At 35.9% G+C, this 23,101-nt stretch overlaps 1 protein-coding gene across 1 annotated transcript in view; it reads right to left on the minus strand.

The window, feature by feature from the left end:
• RAD51B (RAD51 paralog B) overlaps positions 1-21,856 on the minus strand; it is an 832,520-nt gene extending 810,664 nt beyond the window's left edge. The window contains 4 exon segments of the mRNA XM_074236283.1: positions 13,575-13,691; positions 17,794-17,907; positions 19,852-19,963; positions 21,745-21,856. Of these exon segments, the coding sequence (XP_074092384.1) occupies positions 13,575-13,691; positions 17,794-17,907; positions 19,852-19,935 (315 nt within the window). The 5' untranslated portion in view covers positions 19,936-19,963; positions 21,745-21,856.
• Between the last annotated feature and the right edge of the window lie 1,245 nt (positions 21,857-23,101).

A 23,101-nucleotide genomic window follows, 5' to 3' on the forward strand; every position in this document is an offset into this window, starting at 1 on the left:
TAAATACAGTTGAACAAACATTTACTTAGGGATCCCCTAATTAATTAATCAACAAGTATAAAGTCTCTGATATGTATCAGATGCAGGAGATACAAAGACAAAAATAATCCAAAAGTCTACTTTCAAGGATTTTTTAATTTATCAGCAGAAGCAACATGTATATACATACACATACACACACACATACACACATAAAATTAGTAGAGAATAAATACAAGGTAGTTTTAGGAGGTAAGAACTAAAAGCTAGAGAGATAAAAAAAGATCTCATGTAGGAAGTAGAAGGTTACCTGTACTTTGCAGAAAGCTAGTGATTTTAAGAAGTGGTAGGTGAGAAGGAAGTACATTCCACAAAAAAAGAGGCAACCACCCATGCAAAGACAGGAAAAGCTGGCTCAGACTCCTCTGACCATGGCCCAGCCAAGGCTGCTTGGCTGTTCTTTTATCTCTCTCTCTCTCTCTCTCTCTCTCTCTCTCTCTCTCTCCCTTCCTTATGTCTTATAACTTTTTTAATAAATTTTCATTTTATTTCCAAAAAAAATAAAGAAAAAAGGCAGAGGCAAGAGACAGAGGAGCAAACTGACCAGTCTGTTCTAATTGGAAAGTGGAGGAGGCATAGGGAATGGTCCATGAATAAACAAGGCAATAGGAGGAGTGTTACATGTGAGGAATGTCATGAAAGTCAATTTGTCTGGACCATATAAGAAAGGAATAATAAGAAGCTTGGAAAGGAAGATGGTAGGCTTTAAAAGCTATACAGAGGAGATAATTTATTTTAATTGCAATGAGTCACTGGATTTTATCCAGTAGGGGAAGGATTTGGTTTTATCTGTGCTTTAAGACTATCACATTGAGCATACCCTTTGTTCTAACAATACCACTACTGGTCTGAAGAGATGATGAAAAAGGGTAAAAACATCACTTGTACAAAAATACTTATAACAGGGTGGCTAGGTGGTGCAGTGGATAGAGCACCAGCCCTGGAGTCAGGAGTACCTGAGCTCAAATCCAGCCTCAGACACTTATATTACCTAGCTGTGTGGCCTTGGGCAAGCCACTTAACCCCATTTTCCTTGCAAAGAAAACCTAAAAAAAAAATACTCATAACAGCCCTGTTTGTGGTGGCAAAGAATTGGAAATTAAGTGAATGTCCTTCAATTGGGGAATGGCTTAACAAACTGTGGTATATGTATGTCATGGAACACTATTGTTCTATTAGAAATCAAGAGGGATGGGAATTCAAGGAAGCATGGAAGGATTTGCCTGAACTAATGCTGAGTGAGATGAGCAGAACCAGAAAAACATTGTACACCCTAACAGCAACATAGGGGTGATCAACCTTGATGGACTCGCTCATTCCTTCAGTGCAACAATCAGGGACAATTTGGGGCTATCTGCAATGGAGAATACCTTCTGTATCCAGAGAAAGAATTGTGGAGTTTGAAGGAAGACCAAAGACTCTTACCTTCAGTTTAGGAAAAAGCTGTTATCCTATTATGTAATTTTGCTATCTCTTCTACTTTATTTTTCTTCCTTAAAGATATGATTTCTCTTTTATCACATTCAACTGAGATCAATGTATACTATGGAAACAATGTAAAGACTAACAGAATGCCTTCTGTGGGGGGGTGGGAGGGAGAGAAGCAAGAATGAGGGAAAAATTGTAAAACTCAAAATAAATAAAATCTTTTTTAAAAAAATATCACATTGATAAATTTGCGGAGGTTGTATTGGAGAAGGAAGACCTATCTAACATTCCAAGTGAAAGATGATGACAGTCTGAACTAGTATGGTACATATAAGATATTACAGAGATGGCCAAGTTGAACTAAAAGAATATTGCAATCCTCAACAGAAACAGAAATTATTAGTAAGGGTGTGGAATGTGGGAGGAGAGGCTATTTTAGACATGTCTAATTGAAGATGCCTACACAATATATCAGTTTGAAACTTGGTACATAGAATAGTTGGTGTTGTGGGTCTAGAATTCAGTTGAGAGATCAGAGCTAGAATCATAGGCCTTGAATTATGTGCGCAAAAATGGATCAATGAACACATGAAAGCCAATTAAGTCACCGAGAAGAATTATGAAGTGAATGATTGGGGCCAAGAGCCCTGGAGCACTAGGGTAAATCCACAATTGGGGGGGGGGGTTAGAATTCAGAAGATGATCCAACAAAGGAGACTAAGGAGGCACAGATAGGAGAAAAACCAAGAGAGCAGTATCATATAAACAAAGAGAATAAAGTATTAAGGATTAGATAACCACATCAAGTGCTAGAGGTCAAAGCACCATAAGAACTAAGTAGAAGTCTATCAAATTCAACCATTAAGAGATAGTTAATATCTTTATAAAGAGTAATATATACAAATTCCAATGCTAGGAAATGAGAAAGTTGAATAAGACAGTCAATGACTTTAAGGAGTTTATAGTGAAAGAAAATGATAAATACATAAATGAATCCCATAAACATAGGCAACATATTAATTTAAACACACAATCAAAACTTAAAGAAGATTACCAACCAACTTAACCATTACAAAGTCCTTTGAATTGTATGTTCAACTAGGTTTTTAAACAGAGGAAAAGGCAAAAGTGAAACATAATCCCTTTTATAAAAAGGACAGGGGAGAGAATGGCATGGGGGGAGGAAGTACAGTATATTGTCACCCTGATCAAGTGATTTCCTCCCAAGTTATAAAACTATAGAAGATAAAGGGCAACTAACAAGTGTTAAAGTCCTCAAAGTACAAAGAGCTAATGTTTACTGTTAATAAGGTGTTAATAAGATGTTTAGAAGTAGCTTGATCAAAAACTGATATAATTATAAAGCAGTTAGCCAATGGCTAGTCAAGGTTCAGCTACATCCTCACTAAGGATTATGACCTCTGTGAATGTGGAAGAAAGTCAGCCCTGACCATTACAGAGAAAAAGACAGGTGCTGTTTGGAAAAGTCTAAATGATGTCCACCTGTACCCTCAATAGACCAAAATGGAATTGAGTTCAGTCCCCATATCAAAAGTACCTAGCTGAGAAGGCAATACAATCAATACTGAACAAGATGGTAGGAGCCTAAATAAAAGTGTTGTTCTTGATATAAGTTCAATTTGAGACAAGGTTTATGTTTTGTGCTGTTGTTCTGGCAGTCTTGAACTTCTACTAAAGAATCAAAATCTGGGGTAGGGGGAGTAAATCTCATTCTGAGACAAACACACATATCCGAAACATATCTCAAAAGATGAAAAGTCTCTGCATGTTATATCAATATAACTAAGGACAGTTGGCAAGAAATAATGGACTTTGGGGGTGGCTAGGTGGCACAGTGGATAGAGCAGTGGCCTGAAGTCAGGAGTACCTGAGTTCAAATCTGGCCTCAGACACTTAAAAATTACCTAGCTATGTGGCCTTGGGCAAGTCACTTAATTGCATTTGCCTTGCATAAACCTAAAAGAAAAAAGAAATAACGGACTTTGATCATTAAGTTTTGAGACCAGCATCTTTCAATTACATAAAATTCACTCCCTATGTCCCATGAACCTTCTGAGAACTGAAGAGTTAATATCTGTAAAAATGTTTCCCTATGGTTTTGATTCGATTAGGGAAAATGATCAAACTAAGAAAAGAAGTCTTTGATTAATTCAGCTAATAGAATTATCTCTTCAGTTCATCTTTGCTAGGGTTAAAAGAAAATTATTCAAGAAAAAATGGATAGTTTTAAGAAACTGATTCTCCAGGGTGCTCCTAAAGTTAAATGACTATTGTTGCTTGGGGTTTTACCTTGATCTTATCTTAACTTTGGAATTTGTCCTTGTTCTTAAACTTTTTAAATTTTAAGTTAGATTTCTGCCCCCTTTGGAGTTTCTCTCTCTAAGCAAAGATGTTTAGAATTTAAATCTATTTAATCAATTAATTTAACTCAAGTAAATTTATACCTGAAGGACAGAGTACAGAATCTTCCTTCCATAGTGTTCTAACATCCAAACCACAAAATTTCAAGTGTTGATTCTGTTTCTAGTTTCAACACCAATGGTGGTTAAACAGAGTATTTACCAGGGTTAGAATTGTCTTAAGTCATTTGCTTCCTGGCAACTCAAAACTAAATACATATACAGAATATACCAATAAAATACTATTAGGATTAGTCAAAATGAATTTGAATGACTAAAGGTTAGGAAATGTAAAAATCAAGAGGAAAAAATGGGCAAGAAACAACAAGTAATATAGAGCTTCACATATCAGCAGAGAAGCAAAAAGTGAAAACAGTCAACTCTTGAAGAGGAAAGAGGATTATTTCCCAGATAAGAAAAACACAACTGTCTCTAGTCTAGCTAAACTAAACTAAAACTGTACTCAATGCAGTCATTTTCTTTGCAAGTTATATGCTATAGTCCTTAAGCACTATGGAAAATGCTGCCAGAACCTGTAAGTTTCAATAGGTAAAGCCTATATACTTAAGTTGGGGAAAGAAGCTAAAATGTAATGCCTTTTAACAAAAGTCAGATGTGAACTTGGCAATGTTCCAGAATAACACTGCTGAGGGAAAATGTGAGGTCTGGTTGGCTGTAACTGGAAAAAGTAAGACAAACAGAAATCTTAAACCGTATTTTAAATTATCCAAAGTGTCTCCACTTTCAAAGTAAACTTTCAGGGGCAGTTAGATGGGTAAAGCACTGGCCCTGGAGTCACAAGTACCTGAGTTCAAATATGACCTCAGATACTTAATAATTGCCTGTGTGACCTTGGACAAGTCACTTAACCACAATGACTTGCAAAAAAAAGTTTACTTTCAAAGACACTTCCCCAAACTTTTTTGCAGAATTGGGATACCAGAGTAAAGCAATGCATATAATGTCAGGCTCTTTTTGATAAGATAATTAAGTTTGACTAAACCCTCTTTTTTATTCTCAGTTGTTAGGAATGGGTACATCCCTCTTGGGAAGGGGAGAGAGAACATACACAATGGGAAACAGAGATGTCAAAAAGATTTCAATAAAAATGTACCATATTAAAATAAGCTTACTTTATTCTTTTTTTTAAGTAATGTTCATATCTGGAGACCTTGAGTCTACCTTTAAAATAAAATCAACTCCTCAAACATCTAAAAATGTGGAAAAATCAAAACAAACCAAAAAAACACAAAACTCCTAACCCTTAGACAAAAAGACCAAGCTGTACCTTGTCATTTTAAAAACCTCCCACTTGAATTACTTTACAATAACAACATGTGGAAAGTGTTATATCTTGGATTCTCTCCACTAACTTTTATGTCACACTGATAGTTGCTAGGATCAGGACAAGGAGGGAGATGGGGGAGGGAGGGTGTGGAAATGATGACAACTCACCACAAGCTACATGGTCAACAAAACCAGAAGACGTGTGTTACAAGAAAAATAAATCAAAGAGCATTTATCAATTGATTGACAGTTTATTCTGATATAAAACAAAAAAAATTTGTCCTGGTCAATATAAAAAAAAAAATCTCCGTAAGATAGTATGTTCAATATTTATCCCATCCAAATGCTTTTATAAAACATACTCAGCCAAGGCAGAATAAGTGTTTCAAAGTGGAAAAATTAATAAAGGGCATTAAGTTGCCCAATATAAAGAAGATAATAAGTGGAATATTTATGGAGCAATAAGAAAGGAACTCTCAGACTAAACCAATCTTAGTTATTTTCTCTGTAAAACTGCTATGTTACAACATAGATTATATCACTTTCAGGAAAACAGCTGTTTTTAAATGGGAACATTCTGCTTTTTCAGGGAAAAGAACAATTGCCAAAATAGGACACTGACATCCTGTCTCACTCTCTACCAAAACAAAACTAAATTGCTAAAAGGAGATCCCCTTTTAAGCATGGACAAAGCATAGACACTACTGAATTAACCAAAATAACTAGCATTTAAAAAGAGGTTTAAGATTTGTAAAGCACTTTGTAAATATAGAATGTCCCAAAAATGTTTGTGCAGTTATGTTATTAAATTTTTTAAATTAAATATTTATATTTCTACATAGATACAAACTAAAATTTAATGCTAAGTCTGATGTTGCTCTATATTACTTAATATTAAAGTCTTAATAGCTGAAGCCACACTGAGACTTTTAGCACACTTTGAAGTATCTCATTTTATTTTCACAAAAATCCTGGTAGGTAGGTGTTATTATTAATCCATTGTACAGATAAGGAAACTAAGGTAGAAAGAAGTGACTTGCCCAGAGTCACATTGCATCTAAATGTCTGAAGCTAGATTTGAACTCCAGGCCTCACTTTCTATTCCCTTTGCCTACTAGTTGTAAAAAAAAAAAAAACAAAAAAAAAACCCTAAACATCATAAAAATTCTGATTCATGTTAAATATTTAGATAAGATTAAGTACAATATTCAAGGCAGAAATTTTGGCCTACTTCCATACTATCATGGAGGTGATTTTGATTTAATTATAGGAGTATTATAGGGGTGGCTAGGTGGCACAGTGGATAGAGCACCAGCCCTTGGAGTCAGGAGTTCAAATCCAGCCTCAGACACTTAATTAAATTACCTAGCTGTGTGGCCTTGGGCAAGCCACTTAAACCCATTGCCTTGAAAAACTAAAAACTAAAAAAAAAAAAAAAGAGTATTCTAGCCTCTTCTTTTTTTTGACATTAGTTTCCAAAAGTTGATTGAACTGAAGATTAGAGTGCTAAAATGTACTTTATGCAAAGCTAACCACAAACATCCCTAAGAGTCCCATATTAAAAACAACCTTTTCCCCAGACTTTTCAGCTATAAAGCTCAGAGATGAAACTAATCAGTCCCTGCCAGACAAATAACAAATTTGCACTCTATGGAACAAGGTACTCATAGTAAACAGCCTAGTACTCCACAATTCATTTGCCTTCCCAAATCCCTCAAATTTTAAGTTTCCTTGCTTTCCATCTGCTTTCTTTTCCTTGGCCTAAGCAATAATTATCTACTTCTATTATTACTAAGTAAAGTTCTACCTGAATACATAAAACCAAAACTAGTAAAGTCCTTAAGGTATGATTCCAATAACAGTGATTTGCTTCTTTTTAAGTTAACAGTTGTCAGGAAAGAAATATTATTAAATACTACAGTTGGGTATTTAGATTTATACTCACTCTCTCAGTCATCTAAAAACCCTTTTTTTCCTAACTAACTTTCAAGTCTAAGATGCCCCTGGAATCTGTAAAATCTAGTTATTAACTTTTTGGCATCTTAAATCCTCACCAGAAACAAGACTGAACAAACTCCATTTGACACCTCTACCAATATTTCTGAAATACAAAACTGAGAGAAAAAAAATGAATTCATGGCAACAAACTTTACAGATTTTATTTAATTTTTTTTTTCATTTTTAATAGGAAAAAGCTTTCTCAAGCAAAAAAAATCATTAAAAAATCTTCAGGGGGAGGGAGGGAATAAAATAAGCTAATAAAATTTGAGGATAAAGTTCTATTCCAGCAATGAAATTATAATAAAAATAAATATATATTAGGGAATGGTACTAAATTAATGGAAATTTTAAAAGGTTCTCTTTTTAGTAATTAAATTATAATAAAAAGTAAATAAATACTAAAAAATGCAATAACACTATTTAAACAAAAGTTGTCAGTTTTCCAAGAAACTGATGGAGATGATTTTCCATTCATTTCACTATCAAAAGTCCCCTTTTGAGCAATTCACAAAGTCCACCATCCTAGTTTGGGGCCTTATCAACTCTCCTCTAAACTACTGCCATGTTCTTTTAATTAGTCTGTCTTATGATATAAAAAATTTAATAGACATAGTTTCTGGATAATTAATCATTTTCTTAATCCTGCTAGCAATAATTAACAAAAGGGTTTAGTGGAATTTTCAAATGTCAAAGACCCCCATCGAACCAATTCAACACTTAAATGCCCTTTGGAAGAATTGGGTGTTCCTGAGAGTGGCAATCAACCCTGATTGGTTAACAAGTAATGAGAGAATGTATATTATAATGAGAGATGAATCTATGAGGGACTAGGAGTACTGACTTTAATTATGTCATTTACTTTCACCTTTCACTCTCCCACCCCCCCACCTCTTCCCATCCAGTCAATCCCCTATACCTGGAATGCTCTGCTCTCCCTCTGGGAAAAGAGGGAATCGTTTTTATATGGGGAGAGTTCAGACACTTCATGGAGCATTTGTTAAGTAATTAAGAAACAAAAAGATGTGAGCAGGCAGAGAGGTGCAGTGCATCCAGAGTGTTCTCTTTAGGAGATAAACACAGGAGAATAGTATGAAATAAGGTTAAAAAGATAAACTGGAGCATTATTCGGCAAGGAGAAGGCATTTATATTTTATTCTACAAAAAGGAAGGTGCTGCAGTGGTTAACAGGTTTATTAACTGATCTGAGCTGCATTAGGAAGATTGCTTTGGCAGAAATCAATCACCAAGCATTGATTAAATGCCTACTAAATGCCAAAAACTTTGCTAGATGAAAGGGAAATGCGGGAGGAGAAGCCTATTTCCAAGGAACACATATTCTAAGGGTAATGAGTAAACATAAGTATCTTTTCAATTAAATTGTATACAGAATAAATAGGAAGACACCACGTGACATAGTAGATAAAACACTGGTCCTGAAGTCAGGAGGACCTGAGTGCACATCTTCCCTCAGACACTAGCTGAAAGACCCTGGGCAAGTCACTGAATCTCCATTTGCCTTTATTCAATGAAAAAGAAAATGGCAAACCACTTCAGTATATTTGCCAAGAAAATTCCATCAACAGGATGGCCCATGGGGTCACAAAGAATCATACTTGAACAGCAACACTAAATAAATGCAAAATTCAAAAAAGGTGGTTAAACACAAGGCAGTTGTAGAGGGAAGAGGAATTAGCAGTCAGGAGTAATTGTGAAAAGCTTCATAAAGAACACAGTGTTTGGGTTGCAGCTTGAAAGAAGAGGGGTATTCTATGAGATAGAGATGAAGACAATGATTTGCGTGCATATGGGATGGCTAGTACAAAATAAAGTGATAGAAAATAGAATGTCATCCATGGGGAAAAAATAGTCAACTTGGCTGGACTAAGAGAGTGCAGGAAGAAAAGTAATGTGTGATGAAGCAATAAAGATAGATAAGGGGAAGGTTCTAAAGGGCTTTTAAAAATGAAATGGAGTTAATGACCTGAAAGAATACTGAGAGCTATAGGACTTGAAGGTTGCAATAAGAGGGAACAGTAAGTTTAGAAGAAAAAGATGGAATAAGGATTTTTGATGCAATCTGAGAATATCAGAGTTTATAATCAAGGAAGTAGATAAGTAATGGTGATTCAGAGTGTGACCCTCCCTATATGTGGCTGATAAGGGGACTGAAACTGAGGAACTAGGAGGTTAGGTTATTTGGGGAAGCATCAACCTGAACACTAAAGTCCACTAAAATAAAGGCAGAAGTTGGGAGAGAAAGACAGTGAGCCAAGTGCTGAACTCCTTGAGAAAAAAGAGGAAATGATCCAGGGGTAGTTAGAAAAACCTCCATAATCTGAATATAATGAATACTGTTTTTTAAAATGAATTTCATAAGAGGAGAAATTGCTCAATTATGACAATAAAGAAAAAGTCTAGAGGTGACAGATGAGAGCAAGAAGTATTTCAATATGAGTGTGATAGGACTGAAGAAGAAGAGGATGAAATAGATGAGAATAATTTCTTTTTAGCGATGGCAGTTTGCTAGCCATGAAGTTAGTAGTAGCCAGAAGATGAATTGAAATGGTCCCAAGAAATAAAGTCCTAAAAGTGGTTTCGTTCAACAAAAAGAGACTGGAAAAAGAAAAAGAAATGTCCCGGGGCACTGTGGATAGAGCACTGGCCCTGGAGTCAGAAGTACCTGAGTTCAAATCTGAACTCAGACACTTAATAATTACCTAGGTATGTGGCCTTGGGCAAATCACTTAACCTCAGTTGCCTTCCAAAAAAAAAAAGAAATAGCACCCCCAAAATGAGAAGGAACAATCTGAGAGGTAGATAGATAGATAGATAGATAGATAGATAGATAGATAGATAGATAGATAGATATGAATTAGAAAAAATTCTAAGTAAATTTATATGGAGAAATAAAAAGTCAATAATTTCCAGGAATTTAATGAAAGAAAAGTGCATAAGAAGGGGGCTTACCCCTACCTGTCAAAAATATATTATAAAGCATCAGTTATCAAAAGTGTTTGCTATTGGCTAAGAAATAGAGTGGCGGACCAGTGGAATAGACTAGGTGCAAAAGCAGATGATTATAGTAATCTGCTGTTTGATTAAACCCAAAGAGTCCAGCTATTGGGATAAAAACTCTCTCTTTGATAAAAACTGCAGGGAAAATTGGAAGTTAGTGTGGAAGAAACTTAGATTAAACCAACACCTAACACCAAGATAAAATCCAAATGGTTACAGGATTTAGACATAATAAAACAATACTATGAGCAAATTAGAAGATCAAGGACTAGTTTACCTGTCAGATCTATGGAAAGGGGAGCAGTTTATGACTAAGGAAGAGATGGAGAACATCACCAAAAACAATCTGGATGATTTCGATTACATTAAATTAAAAAGCTTTTGCACAAATAAAACGACTGTAACCAAGATCAAAAGAAATGTAGTAAATTGGGAAACAATCTTTACAACTAATGATTCTGACAAAGGACTCATTTCTAAAATATACAGAGAACTGAGTCATATTTAAAAAAAAAACAACCATACCCCAATTGACAAATGGTCAAAGGATATGCAAAGGCAATTTACAGAGATCAAAGCAATCCATAGCCAATATGAAAAATTGCTCTAAATCATTACTACAGAAATGCAAATTAAAGCTTCTCTGAGGTACCACCTCACACCTCTCAGACTGGCCAATATGACCAGAAAGGACAATGATCATTTTTGGAAAGGTTGTGGGAAATCTGGGACACTATTACACTCTTGGTGGAGCTGTGAACTCATCCAACCTTTCTGGAGAGCTATTTGGAACTACTCCCAAAGGGCAACAAAAATGAGCATACTCTTTGATCCAGCAATACCACTACTGGGTCTATAACCTGAAGAGATGATGAAAAAAGGTAAAAACATCACTTGTAAAAAAATATTCATAGCAGCCCTGTTTGTGGTGGCAAAAAACTGGAAATCAAGTAAATGTCCTTCAACTGGGGAATGGCTTAGCAAACTTTAGTATATGTATGTCAAAGAACACTATTGTTCTATTAGAAACCAGGAGGGATGGGAATTCAGGGAAGCCTGGAGGGATTTGCATGAACTGATGCTGAGTGAGATGAGCAGAACCAGAAAAACACTGTACACCCTAACAGCAACATGGGGGTGATGTTCAACCTCAATGGACTTGCTCATTCCATCAGTGCAAGAACCAGGGATAATTTAGGGCTGTCTGCAATGGAGAATACCATCTGTATCCAGATAAAGAGCCATGGAGTTTGAACAAATTTCAAGGACTATTCCCTTTAATTTAGAAAAAACAACCAGATATCTTATTGTCTGATCTTGTTACCTCTCATACTTGTTTTGTTTCTTCCTTAAGGATGTGAATTCTCTCTCATCACACTCAATCTGGATCAATGTACAACATGGAAACAAAATAGACTGACAGCTTTCCATGGGGGGGGGAGTAAGATTGGGAGAAAAATTATAAAACTCAAAACTCAAATAAAATCTTTTAAAAAAAGAAGATAACATCTGTAAAGCACTTTGAAATCTTAAAAGTGTAGTGAAAATACCAGCTATTATTATTTATAGATATCACAGAAGGACCCACCAGATAGAGAAAGCATATAGCTAGAACATAAAAAGGGGCAGCATTAAGGCATAAGGGAAACTATTAACCTTGAAAAGATAAGAGATCATTCATCTTCTCCAACAGGAGAGAAGTCAGAATGAATGAATGGAAAAGCATTTATTAAGCCCTTACTATGGATAAAAATTCAAATGGTGTCAAGACCCAAATGGAACAAGATCCCTCTGGGCCTCATATGTACTTTGTTTTCTTCGTTCAATAGTTTCAGTTATGTCTGATTCTTCATAACCCCATGTGGGGTTTTCTTAGCATAGATAATGGAGTGATTTGCCATTCCTTTCTCCAACTCATTTTACAGATAAGGAAACCGAGGCAAAAAAGTTTAAAATGGTTTGCCCAGCACATTGCTAAGAAGTATCTGAGGCCATATTTGAGCCTGAGTCTTCCTCACTCAAAGCCTATGGCTTTATCTACTGCACCACCTAGTTGGTTCTCATACTGATTTATAAAACCACTTACAAAACCATATAGATTAGATTTTTATTTAACTTGTTAAACATTTCCCAATTACATTTTAATCTGGTTCAGGTCACACTCAGGAATGTCACCTAGTGGGCCATTGATCATATGGGGTAAAACACTGGGGATACAAATAAAAAAAGAAAGACAATTCATTGTCTCAAGGAACTTCCATTCTACTTCATATATATATATATATATATATATATATATATATATATATATATATATATATATATATGTATTTCTTTTTTTAGGTTTTTTGCAAGGCAAATGGTGTTAAGTGGCTTGCTTTAGGAGCTTCCATTCTAAAAAGAGGTTTTCCTAAACAGAAGGTTTTGGGGGCGGCTAGGGGGTGCAAGTGGATAAAGTGGATAAAGCACCAGCCCTGGAGTCAGGAGTACCTGGGTTCAAATCTGGTCTCAGACACTTAATAATTACCTAGCTGTGTGGCCTTGGGCAAGCCACTTAACCCCACTGCCTAGAAAAAACCTAAAAAAAAAAAAAAAAAAAAAAAAACAGAAGGTTACAGCTATAACTCAAAAACAAAGACCCAGTGTTTCTTAAAATTCAACAGCAAAGCAAAGGGTAATGTATGTTCTTTATTGTCATTTCCATTAACAAAACCATAGCAGGAAGGAGGAGAGGGTGAAAACAGTATAGACAAAAGAAGAGTTTGTGTTAAGGTGACCTCAGTCTTCTCAGTGAAGTAGATGGTGAGGTGGTCAGCTAAGAGATAGTGGGCATGAAAAATACAAGGTAATTGATTTTCATAGGACACATTATAGGGACAGCTGCTCACAAACTTTAATGTCAGTAATTCAGAGTACAGTTTCCATCTCAACTCCCCTCAGCAACTCAAAGACTCCTGCTTATTATATCTATTTGGCATCAGATGATAAGAGAACCATCCTCCTTGCCTCAGCTAGCTTTTTTCCTTACAATGGGAAAAACCTAAGCATATTTTTAGGGAGGGGGAGAAGCCTATTCAAGGAGGGATTAAAGATGAAAGAGGAGGGGTTGACTGAGAAAACAAAGTCCCAGAGGAGATAGAAAAGGTGTGAGTTTAAGGGCACCAGTCAAAAGGTAAGGTATAAAGGGTACTGAAAAAAAAAAAAAGAATAGGAATATGGTTCCTGTATTCAAAGTACTCATAATCTACTTCTGGAGATAAAACAAATTCTTGTGAAATAACTGATTTTATTAACCTACTTCTACCTGGGCTACATCCATTTTATTAATATTTATGGATTAATTGACTATTAGTTACAAAATAAAAAAAGAAATCTTTTGCTTACCTCTGTGAGTGAGCCACAGGGCAAACCTCCATGTAGGGCTTCATCTAACCTGGAAAGGGTTGTGGCTAAGAAAGCTGAAGAAAGGTCACCAGACCTCTGTAATTTCATTTCATAAGCCTAAACAGAAATGAGGCTTAAGAAATCAATAAAGAAAATAAGAGTTCTTATTCAATTGGTTAATCAAAGCCTATAGCATTTACTCCAGAATTTCATTTGCACCCTCAAATATCGTATTACCAATGCTAAACCTTACAATTCTCAATGCCCCAAACCCTTAAATTTATATATACATACACAGAGTACTACAAGTATTCATAAAACCAATTATTCCACATCACTGTTTTTATGAGATACTGTCTGAACATCCTTACCTCATAAAGAAGTCAGACATCCCAGAAAAAATTTTTCCTCTAGTTTTCAATGAAGCTTAGGCACTCTTTCATTTCTTATTTTGTAATAGTTTTTTATAGACCTAAATGAGTCAAAAGTTCAGAAAATTAACACTCTGAAAAAAAATTATTAAAAGGCAACCCCCGAGGGGCGGCTAGGTGGCGTAGTGGATAAAGCACCAGCCTTGGAGTACCTGGATTCAAATCTGGTCTCAGACACTTAATAATTACCTAGCTGTGTGACCTTGGGCAAGCCACTTAACCGCATTTGCCTTGCAAAAACCTGATTGATGGGATGTTAAAGGCTTGTTCCAAGACAAAGAAACAAGCCATCAGCTCTTTAAATGTAACACTTCACATGTAAATTTAAAAATATCAGGCTCTTTAAAAAAAAAAAAAGCTTTTTAGAAAAACTGACTTTCTTTTAAAAAATAAATACAATTACAATGTGTAATTTGTGTTTGCATAATTGATGTCCAATGTGGGGCTTCACCTAACCACCCAGCATTTTGTTATGACAGCAAAAGATATCAGCCTCCCTGAAACAGGCAAATTACTTACCATTTGCTCTTGCCAACATTCAACTGTTATATGTGATAGAAGTAAATAAATTTATAGCATAAAAATGATCTTCAAAAGTAAAATGAGCAGAAACAGGAGGACAAATTATAACAATAACAATATTGTAAAGACAAATAACTTTGAAAAACTTAGGAACTCTAATCAACACCATGACCAATCATAATTCCAGATAGTTCATAAATACAGAAGTAATGAACTCAAAGAAAGACTAAAGCTAATGGGAGTTTTTTGTCCTATTTTGAATTTTCTGGACATTAGTAAGGTGAAAATTTGTTTTGTTTGTGTATACATGTTTCTGACCAGTTTCATTTTTTTTTGCTTTCTCAGGGGCAGAGATGGAGATAAGACAGAAAACTGAATTTCAGAAAACCACATGCAAGTTACACAGCTCCAACTGTAGCACTTTCCGCTCTAAAAGCTCACAAAGCTCTGCCAACATGACTCTACTCCACCTGCCACATTAGGTAGCTAGATAGAGTGCTGGGCTCAGTCAGGAAGACCTTAATTCAAACCCAACCTCACATACTTTTGAGTTGTGGGATCCTAGGCAATTCACTTAAATTTTTCTTGCCTCAGTTTCCACATCTTTAAGTGGGGATAAATAACACCTACCTCCCAGGATTGTTGTGAAGATTTGTTAAGAAAAAAAAAATCACAGTACAGGGCATACAGTAGGTGCTACATAAATTCTCAGTCCCTTTTCCTTCTCTTTCATCTTAGTACATCACAGGAATTATCTAAATTACAATAATAATTCCCCTTTTACAGAATACACAGTGAAGCTACAAAAGAAACAGGCCTAGGATTCAAATTTCACTTCCAACTGTAGGATTATGACCTTGAGGATTCCACCTAAGTTAGGATGAGAATCTCACTTCAGGATCTATTAAAGCAGATCTTATGAAATATGGTTTTTCACTAAAATTTGTCAAAAGGCTATAAGCAAAGGCAACTGGATGGCATAGTGGATAGAGCAGTGGCCCTGAAGCCAGGAGGACCTAAATTAAATCTGACCTCAGAAATTTAATAATTGCCTAGCTGTGTGACATTGGGCAAGTATCTTAATCCCATTGTCTTAAATAATTTTTTAAAACGCTATATGCAAGATTAGAAAATATTAGTCTTCATGTGGTTTCCATAGAATCTGACTGTTTACACCTATCCTCAGTTATTCATGGCACTGGAGGAAGAATTTGTCAGGCACATAAAATCAGCTAATTAGTCAAAATTGAAATATTCCATTCATTATTGTCAGTAATATGATAGAAAGAAAAAAATTTCACCTTCAGCTCAAAAGACAATAAAAGGAACAGATGACAAAACTTCAAGAATATTTGACAATCACTTACATAGGTGCCTTGTTACCTGATATAACTCGTGATTTAATCTGGGGGGTGAAATTATTTCTTACTGCTCTTCCAATTCCTTCGCCTGATGTTACACTAACTGGTAAAAATAACTCAATTACAGAACATGTAGCAATAACATGGATCTAGAACACAGAGAATTATGAGGGCATGGGGAAGATAAGGGTTGCAGAACACAGTTCTGGAATTCTCTGAAAAAAAAAGGTAACTGAGAACTGGCAGTAAGTTCTTAATAGATGCTTGCTGAACTGACTTTTGTTCACTACTCCTAACTCAAAACTTGATTTTGGGAGCTAAAGTTGATTAGATTCATCTTTCAATCAATACTGCAATTACTTTGAGGAGTTTCCACAGAAATCAGTTAGTGTTCAGATACACTCAGAAAAAAAAACTATCTCATGACTTCATAAAATAATAATATTTAAAAGATAACTTTATTTCTAAAATTATTTAGTGTCTGCATTCATGAAAAGTGATACATGAAAGAGGGAAGAATGGGTGGAGGAGAAATTAGAACAGGAGCAGGGGACATCTGGTCAGTATAAGGCTTTTGGCACTACACTGCCACAGTAATCACAGGTGGAACTCAAAATTCAATAAATCTGGTAGTTTTTAAGGCCAAATTAATTAGATTTTTGACCAAATATAGCAGCCTAATTTTTAAGATGATAATTTTGTATGGCCCTCAATATCCAAATGGCAGAAAAAAAGGTTCCACCCCACACCTAAGAGAATGAAGGACAGATACAGTTTGTTTCTTCTGGCTGCTTCTTCCAGATCATTATTGATCCTTCAACTTTCCCACACTCTTAGATCCATCATCTTAAACATTTATGTGTACATTATTATTATTGGCTACTTTTAAAAAGCTATATAAATGGGAAAGGAATTAAAAATATAATCCAATTTGATCTCTTGTAGACAAATTACAGGATGGCTCAAAAGTCTAAAAAAGTTTTTTTTTAAACTATATCTTAAAATTACACTATGACTTTTGGGATACCCTTTATATAAACTTTCTTCAAAAAGGGAGAGAATGTCTAAAAACTATTTACACTGTAAACAAAAATTTATATAACCAGTACAACATCTTACTGTATCTTCATATAGATAAGTTATGTTACTATTATAGACAAAACACCATTTTAGAATTAAACAAGAGATTTAATTTTAATTAAAAAAGCAGAATCCCAGATTACAACTACTAGAAGAAAAACATTACATGCTGTTGTCTAATTTAGGAAGAGCATCAAGGAACTGAAATGAGCCTTTTACAAATAATTGGATTATTTTATTTTTAAATCACTGTTATTTTATCAAAAGTAGGCTAGAGGGGTGGCTAGGTGGCACAGTGGACAGAGCACCGGTCCTGGAGTCAGGAGTACCTGAGTTCAAATCCAGCCTCAGACACTTAATAATTACCTAGCTGTGTGGCCTTGGGCAAGCCACTTAACCCCATTGCCTCACACAAAAAAAAAAAAAAAAACAACTAAAACTAAAACTAAAAATAAGAAATTATAAAAGTAGGCTAGAAATGCCACCTGATGCCACTATATCATTTATGGTGCAGTTGGTTCATTAAAAAATTAATTGAAATTAAGATAAAATTGATCTGTTCCTACAGTTTAAACATTTTATAAAGCAGTTTTACATCGTTGTTATATGCTATAAGTTATTAAAATATAGAATAGAAGCAAGAGGCATTTTTATAGTTAGTAAAAATAAACAGCACAGCAATTATTAAAATAAGACCTCTGGCTGTGGCATAGAGAGGACCTAAGTTTCATGATCACAAGTTATCATCAATCATGGTAAAATAGCTTATAAAATCCAAGAAAAATTCTACAGTCAATGAACCACCAAAATGTAAAGGAAGCTTACAGTTTGCATTTGAGGGGCACAAGCTCTGCTAACTGTGTGGAGGAGGTCACGGACACCCTGTTAATTTAAGCCAGTCATTTTCATGAGCTCCAATGAGGAAAGGCACAAGAAATCCTATAGAAGTATGAAGAGAAACAGTTTAAACCAACATGAATTACAAAGGAGGTTAGAGGAAAAAAAACTAATTCTCAATTAGTGGCTGTGCTATAAATGGTTATTTAATTAAAGATTTGAGGATATATCTTCAATATAAACAACAAAATCTTAAAATTATGGCATACAGGGAAAAATATCTTGGTAACCAAATCATATTATTTTTTCAATCCCTTTAGACTGATGTAATTACCATGCTTACAAATTTAATGTTCTTACCAAACATTACTAAATCTACCAGATTCATTCTGATGAATCAAAAATCTCATCATTACTACATTCAAGAGAAATCATTCATAATCATGTGATTTGTATATTTCTTACACAAACAAGAAATTCTCATAAATTAATGACTAGACTGTAATCTTGATGCATAATAGGATTCAACAAATTCAATTCAATCATACAAAATATTTATTAAGTTCTACAACATACAAGATTAAAATAATACAGATTCTGACCTTATGGAGCTAACATTCTATTAGAAGGCATACAATAATGATAGATAAATATGGTAGAGGGCAGAATGTGATTGGGACCTAGAAGAGAACCAAAAGAGCTCTAAGAAAATCTGAGAAGAGGAAAAACATTTTCAGTCAAAGGAATCAGGCTGATTTGTAAAGTGAGCTGAACTAAGAACTTGTAAAATAGTAGTCCAGTAAGATAAGGGTAAAGAGTTTTGAACAGAGTAATGTGAAACTGAGTGACAAGTCTGGAGAGAATTTTTAATCTGTAAACAGTTTGGTCACAGGCTTTCTTGTTGTTCAGTTGTTCTTGATCCTATCCGGGATTTTCTTGGCAAAGACTGGAGTGGTTTGCCATTTTCTTCTCCAAGCTCTCTGTACAAATGGGGAAACAGAGACAAACAGGGTTAAGTGACTTATCCAGGATCGCACAGCTATTTTAAGTGTCTGAGCCTGGATCTAAGCTGGGGAAGATGAGTCTTCCTGACTTGAAGCCTGAGATTCTATCCACTGTGCCACCTAGTAGCCCAATGACAAGCTTAGGACCTTGTTTATCCTGCCAATAGAAACAATGGGCAGGTAAAGACTCTTCATGAGTTCAAATCCAACCTCACTTACTAGCTGTGTGACTCTGGTTAAGTCACTTAATCTTGTTTGCCTCTGTTTCCTTATCTTACAAATTAGCCAGAGATGAAAACGGCAAACCACTCTAGTTATCTTTTCTAAGAAAATACCAAATGAAGTCACAGAGCATCAGACATGACTTAAAAACAAGAAGAAGTGGAAGGTACCTTTGGAAGATCTTAGCTGTGTAGACAAAGGGAAAAAAATAATAGACTAAGGGTTGGAAGAACAGTTGAGGGTATATTATGGAAAAGCAGGAAAACAGTCATGAGAAACTGGATGAGAATGGTAGCACAGTGAATGGGGAGAAAGAAATGGATAGAAAAGATACTGGTGAACTTAGAACTGCTATAACTTTGCAACAGTGCAAACTGGATCTGATGGAGTTCAGGAGAGGAAAGAGTTGTTGATGACTCTGAATTTTCCTGTCCTAGTAATTGAATATATAATAATAACAGCACCAGAAATGGAAAATTGGAAAGGAAGGGCAATTACAAAGAAATATGAGGAAATATGTCTCAGATGTGAATTTGAAGTGTATTTCTTTTTTACAAAGTATTTTTCTAAAAAGAACACATTCCAGGAAGAAGTGTGTACAAATCAAATTTTTTCAAGTTACCAATCATTATTTTAAATGTACCAAAATAGTCTTATTTAAAAGTATAGGAAGGGAATTCTTTTTGAAAGTCAATTATCATCTAATATCATTTCATAAAACCCAGAATTTTACTTGTTAGATGTTTGCTTTAAAATGTTTAATATACATGTATATATAATATATATATTTTGCATTTTAAAAAATTAAACAAAAATTTACCTGACAAGTAACAATCTGATGTTTATTAAGCCGGTCACATAGATCCTGTGGTAAGCCTACTCGAGTTAATTTCTTGTTGGCCATGCCAACAACTGCAGTAAATGAAAATGTCCTTAACACAACATAAAACAAAGGAATAATGTAATTCACAATAGATAATATAACTGGACCATAACCATAAAATTTATTTAAGAAAAATTTATAACCATAAAATTTATTTAAGAAAAACTGTAATTTCTTCAAGTCTCATGCATAGAGTGAAAACAAAGCTGGATTTAAAATAAAGTTATCTTTTAATGGTCTGGAATCTTCTAAATGTAGCAGGACAAGGACAGAGAAAAGGTAACCTCTCAAAACAGTCCCCATCAAGAAGATCTGATGATTTGTTTTTTGCAAGTATATCTAACTAGCCTTGAGCCAGGCTTCCCAAACAAGATGGTGACTCACTGTAAGTAAGCACAAAGAGGTCACCCAATCATACAGACAAAACATTCTGAATTACCCAATCTTGATCACCCCAGGTGTTTTATAAGCTTTAATATTGGAAATGGTAGTTATCTGGATGGTTCTATTCAGGACCAATTCATAATACAGTTAACAACTCCATTTTTTTTAGTGGTTGTACCAAAATCTTCCAGGAAAAGGAAAAAATACAATCCAGTTTCACAATGAAAGCAAATAAAAGAAGCAAACTGTGACTTTGTTAGTACCTTGCTAATATGGTGAACCTCACTAAGATATCAAAATATCAAAAGTAAAGCAATGATTCTTCTCTTTGTGAAGCATAAGTATCAAGGGACCTTGACCTCTAGTACCTACAGGGTTAATTTTGTTTTTTAAGTCTGCAGTATTATTTCTAGTAATACCTAGGTACTTTAAAATAGGTTGGTTGTTCTTTTTAAAAAGAATAGACCCACCTCAACACTGCAGTTTCCCTGAAAAAAATTGCCCAAAATAGGGGCATTTCTGTGAGTCACACGACCACACAGAAAGAATTTTTTTTAAATTTTAAGTTTCAAATTCTCCTACTCCCTCCATCCATGTCCTCCCCCAGTCACTGAGAAGGCAAGGATTACAATATGAAGTCGCGCAAGAGATATTTCCAAATTATCCATGGGAAGGTAAAAGGGGGGAGGAAGGAAGAAGAGAGGAAAGGAAAGAGAGAAAGGAAAACATGATTTAATCTGTCCTTAAAGTCCATCATCTGCCTCTGGAGATGGACAGCATTTTTCATTTTAAAGTCTTTCAGTGGGGCAGCTAGGTGGCGCACTGGATAGACCGCAGGCCCTGGAGTCAGGAGTACCTGAGTTCAAATCCGACCTCAGACACTTAATAATTTCCTAGCTGTGTGGCCTTGGGCAAGCCACTTAACCCCATTTGCCTTGCAAAAACCTAAAAAAAATAAATAAACAAAAAATAAAGTCTTTCAGAACTGTTATGGATCAGAGTGGAAAATGTTTATAAGGAATAAACTGAAGGCACATAATTACAAAGGAAATCAATTATACTGAAACTGTTAACAATTTTTTTTTCCTAAAAGTTCAACCTCACTTTCTAGCTGTGTGACTCTGGTTAAGTCACAGAGTCCAGGACCTTTCCCCTAAAGGAACCTGAGCTTTGATCCCCATTCCAAAACCAAGCAAGACTCCCGGGGGCTAAAGACATACATGTGCAATCTAGTCCTACACCCTCAACGAGCTCACCTTAAGAAGGGCCGCCTCCCCCATTAAGGAGGCACACTCTAGGCAAGAACCGTCCCCTCCACCCAGGCCCCGGGCTGAAGAACCCCTACTGGCGGGGAGGGAAGCCGAGGCGCCACTGCGCCACCCCACCCTCATCCCCGCGAGGGTCTTCCCGAAGGTCGTAAAACAGAACCCCAAGTGGTCATCGAACCTGGCTTCTGCGGCCCAGCGCCCGGGGACCCGCAGCTCCGCCAGGGAGCCTCCGGGACTCGAGCCCTCGGTGCCACCGTCCTAGGGCCTGGCTCGGCCAAGCGCCCACCAGCTGTGTCCTGGGGAGAGGGAGAAGAGAGGGAGAGAGCCAGCCAATCAGCGTCGACAACGGCCCCGATTGGCCCTGAAGCAAAGGGGGCGTGGCCTTCTCCGGAAGAAGCCAGAAAAGGCTGGGGTGGGGCCTCAGCAACACGCTGGCACTTGCGCCCGAGTAGAGGCCCTCAAAGCCTACACAGATGAGAAATAATAGAAAGGGGGTGCGTAAATGTGGATGAATGGTCAATCAAGGACCTGGAGACTTCGCCCATCTCGGACTAAATGGATAAAATTATGATATAAATTAAAAATCTGGTTCATTAAGATGAACTATGGCCCAAAGTCACATAACCACTCCGGTCCTCAGTTTTCTCATCTCACTGTAAAGCGTCATCTTTTAAACCCTGGCAGTCAGTCTAGCGAAGCTTGTAGACCCCTTCTGGGAATACTGTGTTTTAATTAATAAAAAAAATGAAACTAGGATTATAAAGGAAACAAATTATTCCTGAAATATAATTATCCATTTATAAAAAACCAGTTACTGGAGAGGTTAAGAACCCCTACTGAAAACTTAGCTAACCAACAAGCAGTTGAAGGCCTAAGTTGATAATGCTATGTCTCAGGAACAGGGAGTTCAAAAGTGACCTCAGACACTTCCTTGCCTGACAAAAGAACCATATACGTGTTAGATGTTATTATTATGAATAGATTGCTGGGTTTGGCATTAGGAAACCTAAGTTTAAATTTGGCTTCATTTAACCTGGAACCATGTGATCTTTGGGCAGGTTATTTAATCTCTATTTGTCTAATATTTCTCCAATATAAAATGAGGATAGCAACCGTCAAGGTTGTGAGGATCAAATGTGACAGATAACATCTATAAAGTATTAGGATAGAGTAGGGCAGAATGAGGGGAAAAGGAAAGGAAAAGGGAGGGAGGAGCATTACTTTCTTAAAAGTAGATGTGTCAGGGGCAGCTAGGTGGCACAGTGGATAGAGCACCGGCCCTGGAGTCTGGAGTACCTGAGTTCAAATCCGACCTCAGACACTTAGTAATTACCTAGCTGTGTGGCCTTGGGCAAGTTACGTAACTCTATTGCCTTGCAAAAACTTTAAAAAAAAAGTAGATGTGTCATAAATGTGATGAATTGCATTTAAATGATCTGTTGTGCATTTATGAGCATCCTTCCATTTCTGAAGTTCTTTGATTCCAATTCCAGTTGCCCTTGAGTCATTTTGGACTCCTCTTGACCCCACTTGAG

The sequence above is a fragment of the Macrotis lagotis genome, chromosome 4, assembly GCF_037893015.1.
Source record: "Macrotis lagotis isolate mMagLag1 chromosome 4, bilby.v1.9.chrom.fasta, whole genome shotgun sequence".
Taxonomy (NCBI): domain Eukaryota; kingdom Metazoa; phylum Chordata; class Mammalia; order Peramelemorphia; family Peramelidae; genus Macrotis; species Macrotis lagotis.